This window comes from Papilio polytes, unplaced genomic scaffold (genome assembly GCF_000836215.1).
Source record: "Papilio polytes unplaced genomic scaffold, Ppol_1.0 DF821289.1, whole genome shotgun sequence".
NCBI classification, from domain to species: domain Eukaryota; kingdom Metazoa; phylum Arthropoda; class Insecta; order Lepidoptera; family Papilionidae; genus Papilio; species Papilio polytes.
Genome location: NW_013527915.1, coordinates 2,550,217 through 2,559,461, shown reverse-complemented (window position 1 = coordinate 2,559,461; position 9,245 = coordinate 2,550,217). Strand labels below are relative to the sequence as shown.

The 9,245-nt window shown below is 35.6% G+C and overlaps 2 protein-coding genes across 3 annotated transcripts in view; one reads left to right on the top strand and one right to left on the bottom strand.

Annotated features, from left to right (window-relative positions):
- Window positions 1-1,093, top strand: part of LOC106109095 — a 3,672-nt gene extending 2,579 nt beyond the window's left edge. Inside the window, exon 4 of the mRNA XM_013290498.1 lies at window positions 6-1,093. Within this exon, the coding sequence (XP_013145952.1) occupies window positions 6-938 (933 nt within the window). The 3' untranslated portion in view covers window positions 939-1,093. The remainder of the gene's footprint in view (window positions 1-5) is intronic.
- A 686-nt stretch (window positions 1,094-1,779) lies between these two features.
- Window positions 1,780-5,887, bottom strand: LOC106109423 (solute carrier family 25 member 35-like). 2 transcript variants are annotated; one of them, XM_013290922.1, is made up of 6 exons: window positions 5,842-5,887; window positions 4,375-4,631; window positions 4,060-4,262; window positions 3,677-3,800; window positions 3,417-3,559; window positions 1,780-1,978 (listed from the first exon to the last, which is right to left on the bottom strand). In XM_013290922.1, exons 2-6 carry the CDS (start codon window positions 4,611-4,613, stop codon window positions 1,785-1,787), a joined length of 903 nt encoding a protein of 300 aa, XP_013146376.1. In that variant the 5' UTR covers window positions 4,614-4,631; window positions 5,842-5,887; the 3' UTR covers window positions 1,780-1,784. The 2 variants fall into 2 exon arrangements, with proteins under 2 accessions (XP_013146376.1, XP_013146375.1); XM_013290921.1 differs by lacking the exon at window positions 3,417-3,559 and adding an exon at window positions 2,784-2,926.
- Window positions 5,888-9,245: the final 3,358 nt, after the last annotated feature.

The window sequence follows — 9,245 nt, the reverse complement described above, 5'->3', positions numbered from 1 at the left end:
CGACGTTTAAGTGCAAGAAAGTAGCCAAATGTGACAAGCAAACCCAATATTCATATATAGATTTCCGCGTGAAATTACTCGACCGCTTCGGCAACCCTGTACCAAGATACTTTAAAGGCCCAGATGGTAAGCAACAATGTAGTGATTTAGGTGGGTTTTGGAGTCCCGATCATAAATGGTTAGAAATAAACGTAGATGGGTATATTGGACCCGACGAGCGGTGGGCTCCTAACACCTTTATAGGGCCTAATGGCGAAACTGTGGACGGCGAAGCAGGTAAATTTCAGACGACCGATGGGAAATGGCTTGTTGTTGGAGTTGATGGTTACGTAGATTGCCAAGGGCAATGGCGTTGGTACACTGGCTCGAGAGGTAAAATGAGCCAAAAGAGGCCTCTTGTGTTAAGCGAAATGAAAAATTATATCAAATGTAAAAAAGACACCATGTTGAAAAAGTCACCATCATCTTGGAGTTGCTTCGTTGGTGTTAGTCCTTTACAGTTGTCGGCAAGAGGAATAACAGGACACGGAGCTGATAGAAAACTACTCAGGAAAAAATTAGAGGACTTAATAAAGCAAGGCATAAAAGTTCAAACGCCGCCGACGACTTACGTTTTATCTAACACGAAAATACGGCCTAAGAAGAAGAAAACTCCTCTAACGTCCCTTTCGACAGGGAAATGTAAACATTCACTTCCATCAGATAAGGGGGTAGAGGCAGTGGATGAATACGGAAACAAAACGTACTTTAGGTTTAAACGGTCTAAAAACAAAAGACCTAAACAAAGAATGGATGATTTAGCGAAACATGGAATAAGTTTGAGCTCTTTTCATGTCCCTTGCTTTCATTCTTTTATCAATTCTGAAATAATAAAGCAACAACAACGGAAAAGATTTCAGACATTCTCAATAGTGAGGCACGGTGAAACTCGGATGTAGCAAATGTTTTATATTTATTACTGTCTATCGTATTTGTTTGTCTGGGTTTATTATCATATAAGTTTGTTTTTGTGTCGACCTGTACATAAATATTGTAGTTTGGTTTGTAAAATTGTAACGTCACTAACTATAAGGGAAAAATAAATATTTATTTTGTATAATTTTTTTTTATTTCTCAACAACTTTTCTTAGTGACATGTTACACGTTGCAAATTAATTCTAAATAGCATATGAATAACTTATTAAAAGATTTGATTCAATTAGGTATCAAAAGATTGGCGACCAGGAGCGATATCAAAACGACTGTTAAGAAAACTCAATAAAGCAAAGCGATTGAAATTAGTCGTACAGGAAGTAAAACAGACTAAAAGGACTAAAAAACGGAAAGAAGAAAAGGCAACATTAATCATCAGTAAAACAGATGGAGAATATGAAATAGAAATGCAAGCAATACCAGATGGAAATGAAGAAAGCCCTGTACAATATACTCCATTGGTTTATAAGATTGCGAATGCTAATAACGAGGACAGAAAGAAGAAAAAAGAAAAAATCAAAAGAAGGATATTGAGAAGAGCAGCAAAAGATATAAAAGATTGTTACGATCCTAAAGCATGTGATAAAATGTGCTTTGACGCTTACAAGTATGCTATTGGAATATTGAAGGTAGAGGACAATTTTCCTGATCTTAAAAAAGATATGGAGAAAGGTGATGTTTTAGATAGTTGCTCTTGTTCTGATGTCGAAATGTCAAGTTGCACATCATCCGAAGTGGATTGGGAGATTCACTTTTCACCTCCCTTAAGTTGTCTTCGGTAAAATTGACGTTATTAAAACTACTAAATACTGTCAACTGTGTTTATTTTTATCAAATAAATTATTCAACATATCCCATATGACCAGCGATAGTGTTGTATGTGGTGCTATCCTTAAGTAAAGTGGTCCTAGGCCTTTGTAGAGTCCATGCAAGCCTTCTTTAGTGTAAATCTTCTTGAGGCAATCGAACACACCGTTGTAGAGCCGCTCACCTGTTGATGCCGGACCTGGAGAAAGACATTAAGTAAAACCTATTTGCATGGATTCGTTTTTTTATTGATTTGATATACAGGATAAGCGGAAATCTAAACATTGGAAATTAATTATGGCTGATCGATTTAATTTTAACAATTTGATTGCAAACATCCCAATAAGTACCAAAATTAAAACCTTTTATACTTAAAGGACACAATTATACATTTATAAAGTGAAAATATATAATAGTATAGTTCATCTGCGTTAATTGTCTTAGTAATCAATACCCTTGTTAAGAACCAAATAATGATATTGAAATGGAAGTATGTAAAATGGTTGTAAGATGTGGTTTTACTCCAAAAGCATTAGTAAATAATTGTTGTAAAAAAGAACGATTCGGCATTCAAAAAACTTAGCAAAAGAATAATGAGAAAGTTAACGTTTTTACCGATATAATAAAAAAAGTATTATACAATAGTTAAGTAACAACGATACAAAAATGATATAACAAATCCATAAGCGGAGCGTTTAACTTCGTGGACAATCGCGTTTTTTTTTCCAGAATCTTAGCCCAAGTTCAAGAGATCCTTAATAAAACACATGAAAATCTTTTCTACACCAGTTAGTAACAATTACGTTGAGATTATGTTGTTAACGTCTTAACCTAAATATTTACCTAAAGATTATCTTTAAAAAGAACAGAGATAGAAAGAACTGTGGACAATAATGTTTGTACACAGACGCCATAACTATTAAAATTTAAAGAAAAAACTCTTACAAATTTACAGAACTCCCACAATACCAAAGCAAAGCAAAGCGAGACAGTTTGGACGTTACCCTGATTGTAAAGACGTGTATTGACAACATCCAGTGGGGTTTCAACGAGCACACACAACACGCCCGACACGATGCTAGCAGCGAACGCGAGCCTCACGGGAGCATTCTCACAGTAACCCAACCCTAAGATATGCTCTTTCAGTCTGCGAACGTAAAACGTTGAACGGTAAATGTACAAATAATTTACGGGAAAAATTAAAAACTATTGGAATTTGACTGAAGTGTAAGTCTATATTTCTTTATTTGGAAAAAGCCATAGTTACCTGTATAAGGATAAAAATTGTAATAACTCACAAATGTTTTATTTTATTACAACGTGGGGCAAACCTAAACATCAATATGAATCGCGTTCGTAAATCCCACTACAGTCGATCAGTTCTGACAGTTCTAATTGAAATTTCGAACTATTCAAGGTACATTCAGTTCAATCAAACGTGGGTGATCTCAAATGACAATGATGGAACTTCACAATGGTAACAAAAGTGTTCGAAATAATTCGGGGACGTTAAAATTCGTTCACTATCAACATATTTAGTCCATATCTTCATGCAAATTCCGACACCAATGCCAATTGCTGATGCAAACAGTACGTATACAAAATGATGGTATGGCGTATGGCGTAGCTCTTCCTACCCTGGTTGTACAGACGAACAGCTGTCACGTCAAAGGGGCAAATAGCCACGGCCACCATGACGCCGCTGAGAGCACTTGCGGAAAACGCCAGCCCGAGTGACGACCGCTCGAATATATTATACGATTGCAAAACTTCTTTGGCGCTGTAGAAATAAAGTATTGTCTTCTAATAAATTGGTTAAAATCTAGGGCAGAAGTTATTTATTAAATCAGAATTCGTTAAGTCAATTTACAGCTGTGATACACGTTAAGGTACATACGTGGAAAATGTGGTGAGTTGTGCTGCACTACCGACTGCCAGCCTCGTGCAGGTCGCGTTGACACCGGCGAAGAAACCTGCCATACCCTCGCTCTTGTATATCGTGATGAAACCATCAAACATCCCTGAAATCACACGAAAAATACATTTGTTGTAAGAGTTCAGTGTTTGGATAGTGTTACCAGCAGCAACAGCTGTTTAACAACTGTGTTTACCAGCGCTTCATAGATTAAAGTCATAAATTCAAGCTATTTTCGATTGTCTTTTCTTTTTATAGATTACCGAAATCACATTTTTTTTTTGTTATCGATGGTAATTAATCTTTATTGTTTCACGCACATCTCTATAGTAATACTGGTCTTCTGTTATAATAAGTGATGTTACCCTTGTACCGGTATTGTCGTCCTACAGCGATGCTGGGGTGCGCAGCAGCTTGGATTCTGGTCTTGACAACTGAGACAGGGTTTGCAGCGAGACCACTCAGCACGCCGCTCGCGCTGGACCAGAACATGGTCTTGTTAATACTGATCTCGCCGTCCTTACACTTGGTCCAACCCTGTACTTCCGCTATGTGGTACATACCTAATCTGGAAATAAATAAATCCCGAGTTACATGAATGTATATATAAATAACAGAATACACTCAAGGTAGTAGAAGACTAACTAACTAACATGTATATTAGCTTTATTACAACTTACCTAACAGAATTCATAGTGAATCCAAGCAGCATTGCAGGCGCAAGGCCCTTCTGCAATGCGAGTATACCATCGTTCTTCCCAATAACATACAAAGCGTGCAGTATACCGCGGTACCGCGCAGTGTGCTCGTGCCTCGCCCGCAGCTCGCCCTGAAGCTGGAATCTGGTTTTCACCACGTCCATGGGGTTGGTAAAGATAGTCGCCCCAGCCCCCGCCAGCCCGCCGATCACGAAGTCCATTTTAATTTAGTTATCTCTCTGAAAATGATGCACCATTGTGAACGTATGAAGCGTTTTGTTTAAATATCTCTGTAACTAATGCTTTATTTTGTTAAAATTAAAGAATTAATATTTTTTATCCTTGAAGAGTAATTATTAGGCAGTTTGTCAGTTATCGCATTTTTATCTAAGATATAATATCTTTACACTTACGATAAAAAATTTTAAGATGCGTAACATCTCATCGCATCTACATTTAAATTGTAATTCATTTATAACATAAATATTCCCTCTTTTTAACATCAAGTACTTTATAACTTCTATGAACAGTTAAATAAATCCGCTTCTACTTCGTAATGAACATCGTATAGGAAAGTTTCATCATAAGAGATATTTATTACCTATGCTATGCAGCAAATGGTAAGGGAATTTAAATCCTCGACTGAACCTAGTAACGTTTGTTTACAAAATTAATGAATTGTATAGCAATGTAGAACATTTTATTACGATGTTAATTTACAATTGGTATTAACATATTTAAGGTAAAATGTCCAAAAGCCGCTAGAGACCCAGTAATTGATAGTTTTAAATTTGGTGTCTCATAAGATATCCGATAACTTGTACTATTTGTTCATAAAATCATTTACTGCTCAATTTACTGATTTTAAAAGATTTGTAAAAAATGTTTCTTCTAGCATTACGCATCTGTAGTTCCTCTGGTATTGCATGTAGTTGACCACCTTGGTGTTTACGCCGCTCGTTTGCCCCCTTTTTTATAAAAAAAAATAGCATTGGAAGTGAACAGGAAAATAGCGCTTTCACACCAAACTATCAATTAGTGGTCCACTTACCTTAACACATCGATTTCTTAATTTTTTTGTATTATTAAATAGTAGATATTAGAGCTAGGTGAATATATTACGATTGTTACATAAGAATAGTGAGCGTGATATACTAATCTGCAAATTGTCAAGGTAAACTTTTGTCCTAATGTCAATATCGCTGAGATACGGAAGGTATTTTACGCATTTTCATTTTGTAATTGAAATTATTATATTATTTTTCATAACGTCGGAACACACAGATAAAAATTTGAACGAGTAACATTAATCTAATGGAAAATAATACATTACTTTTATATACGTTTTTAATCGGGAATCGAACCTTGAAGATAGAACGAAGATAGATACCAAGGCTAGCCACGCAACAATCGCGAAATAACCAAAATTATTTTTTTCCATTTTCTTACCATCAAAAATGTATAACACTCACTAACACACAATAAAATTGTCTTTAAATGGTTATATTACAAAATAAATCACACTTTAACACATATAAAATAACTATTTGTTTTAATTATTTGAGATTCTAATGTGTTTAGTGCGAATAAACGACGCACTTCATCGAGTTCGGCGAATACACTACCGCTACCGGTCTGGTGACCGACTATCTGATCTGTGACGTTTGCGAATGACGACTTGTAGCTTGTTGCGTATTTCGGACGACATTATGCGAGAAGTAGTTATTTTAATTTATTTATAATCATATGGCAACAAACGTTTGGGAATAATAGAAACTGTTACTATGTTACAAAATAAAGTGCTTTGAGTTTTGTAAATGGAATTAAACTCCAAGTCAGGCGCCGTTACTCACCTGAGTAATGTTAGTAAGTAAAAAATCCTATCAAATATCCTGTTACTAGGTATGTTGTTTAAAGTACTTGAAGTTCTTTATAGTTAATTAAGTAAATACATTAACACTAATAAAACATTTTACACTTATTTACGCTTGAATGCATAAACCCACCCGTGTGTAGACAGACCACATGTTTTGGCAAGGTAACCAAAACAACCATTCAGCAATCGGAAACTCCGATATACCCAATAGCCATTGTACTTTGAACTTTGAATCATAATAGCATATTGTGTTAAAGTTTACATAACATAAGTCTAGGTCAACAAGCAGAAAATGATGTGTTGAGGTTAGGGGGGCTGCACTCTTCGAGTTTCACTCGAATTCTCCGGACTTGTTTTGATTGGATATTGAAATTTGGTAACCCTAGTACTAACTACTTCAATGTACAAAGAATGGTGAATGATGTAATATAAGAAAGAGATGAGGCTTGAAATCATTGCGTTATCTAAAAGTTTCCAAATAAGGCTTTGTGTTGTTGTCTAAGTAATATTCTTGTCCAGGCATTCTAAATGACTAACTAGTGGTAGGAAAGGGTAACTAACTTTTGCTTAGTATTTACCAACTGGTGCCTGTTTATAGGTGACTTCAACCTTTCATTCATAGTAAGGTTATGTTTCAAGGGCAAGGCGATTTAACGACAAGGAAAATAAAACAATAAAGAGATGTATAACACGCAAATACCTAGTTTACAATAGATTTATTTTGGGAAGTTTATTATCGAGTATGTATGTTTTATGGACAATGTTTCTTAACAGTGATAGAGCCCGCTTTAACATCTTCACATGAATGGGCCGGCTCGCCCGGTAAAACACCACGACCATACAGAATACAGGCGTGAAGCGGAAGCAATTCCGCGTTTCGTTTGATGTGGTCCCGGAAGCCTAATTTTAGTCCCTTTCCCTTTCCACCCTTTTCTTAAAAGAAAAAGATGGGAAGGAAAAGTGGGAAGGAAAATTTGACGGTGGAAGAGACGCATAGAAAGGGGAAATATCCTCTTTATGTGCGTCTCCTCCTCCGTCAATTAAGGGTAGACATCTGCAATTGCGGATGTCTATGGGCAGCGGTCGCTTTCCATTTCGGTGGATTTAGGTGGCCGCTTGCTCGTTTGCCACCTTATATTGTAAAAAAAATGGAAATAAGTATTTAAGTGGGTGTGGACGTTTATAATTATTAATAAGGAAATATGACGTTCATGTATTAAGCTGATAAATTATCTACAAGGCCATAAATATAATAAAATTATCACAACTTGTGTATGTACGCATCACCCTTAATAGGTAGAGGTTATGAAATTTCATCGTGCACTCTAATTTTCTGCTAGCTATTGCTCGCGGCTTCGACCATTTTTTCGGAAAACATTTTAGTCACTTGATTGTTTTAAAAATGAAAATAGAGCTAGTGCCATAGTCCTAGTTTTCGTTTCGGTTGATTCATCGCTTAATGTCAAGTTCATGGTCAAATACTGTTCGATATACTTTATTAAAAGCACGCAATAAGCCTTTTGACACAGATTATACACACAATTAATTTGCAACGGAAATATGTTTACACCAGAGCCCTTTATCTTGCATTTTCTATTTTTTTTATTACCCTACTGAACAGTAAATTATCTTTTTCTTATATTTTACTTTGGTAATACGTAAATTCTGTGATTACATACGTTATGTCATATATAAATGTAATCAATAGTTTCGACCCGTAGGTGACAAAGTTCTGCGGCCGAAGGTCATCCCGATCGATGAACCGCGTAATGACAGTCATTATTTATTCCACTACAAAGGGCTCGTACTATTATTTTAAACGACAAACAAAAGTATTATTATGAGTGTGAATAAGTGAATTTCAACTGACTGGTCCATCATACTTCATACTAATATTATAAATGCGAAAGTTTAGATGGATGTTTGTTAGAGTTTGCAGCCAAAACGGCTGAACGGATCTAGATTCAATTTGGCATAGACAAAGAGGATAGTCTGGAAGAACACATAGGATACTCAGTTTTGTTTTTTTTATTCCACTCGGACGGAGTCGCGGGCGAAAGCTAGTAAAGAATAAAAGACCATCGTTGTCGGGAATATGAGTGACAATATTTTTGAACACGTATTTGGTGATAAAAATACCCCTAACTCGGTAATTACGAAAGAATGTTTTGTATGTTTTTGTTGATACAATCGATTCTGACACATTCATCAATTTTATCTATTTTTATCAACGTGCATCGCAATTGTGGGCGTTGGTCCAATTTAAGTAATCATACATATAAATAAGTAATAAACTTATGAAGTCAAGGTGACTGTAACTTGTATTAATAACAGGTTTTTACTGTTTACTTTATATTTTATCGGGGTAGTGGTGGTTGGACAGGATAATGTAAGATTTTGTTAGTATCTCCTGCGTTAAATAAGAAAGATTTTTGCTTATTGCAGTCAGTAAGCACCAGAAACTTTACAACATTGATTTAGCTGTTATCAGTGAAACAAAGCTATTTAAAAATGTGTTAAATAAGAATTTCAACTACAGTAGTATACCGTAAATGTAATCCCGTGTATATTTATCACTTTGATATTAATAAATTTTACTGTAGTAGCAACTTATTTAGTGAAAATTGACCGATGTCGATTTTTACATGACATATTGAATGTCATAGAGGATTTTATTTCTTCAAATACTTATAATAAATGTTTCTAATAAAAAATGCAACTGGCTGAAATAAATGTTTTATTTTTTACTCGAAAATATATTGACGTTAATTTCTAATTAATTCAATGTTTCATTCAATTTTATTTGTATTTGATCAAATCTCAGTGTGCGATATTATCTTGTGTCACGTCGTCACGCGTCGATACGGTACGTGGAACGTCCAGTTGTCTAATACCACGCGCGAGGCCTGCTCGATAGTACTGTGTACTGTGTAGAGGGGTAAACACGCCGCCCAAGGTCGGGCAGGGTGCGGGCGCC

Coding starts and splice junctions, on each gene's coding strand:
- LOC106109423 (XM_013290922.1), bottom strand. CDS start 4,613: ATGGACTTCGTGATCGGCGGGCTGGCGGGGGCTGGGGCGACTATCTTT. Junction 4,263..4,374: donor TTCACTATGAATTCTGTTAG/GTAAGTTGTAAT, acceptor ATTTATTTCCAG/ATTAGGTATGTACCACATAG. Junction 3,560..3,676: donor CAACTCACCACATTTTCCAC/GTATGTACCTTA, acceptor TTATTTCTACAG/CGCCAAAGAAGTTTTGCAAT.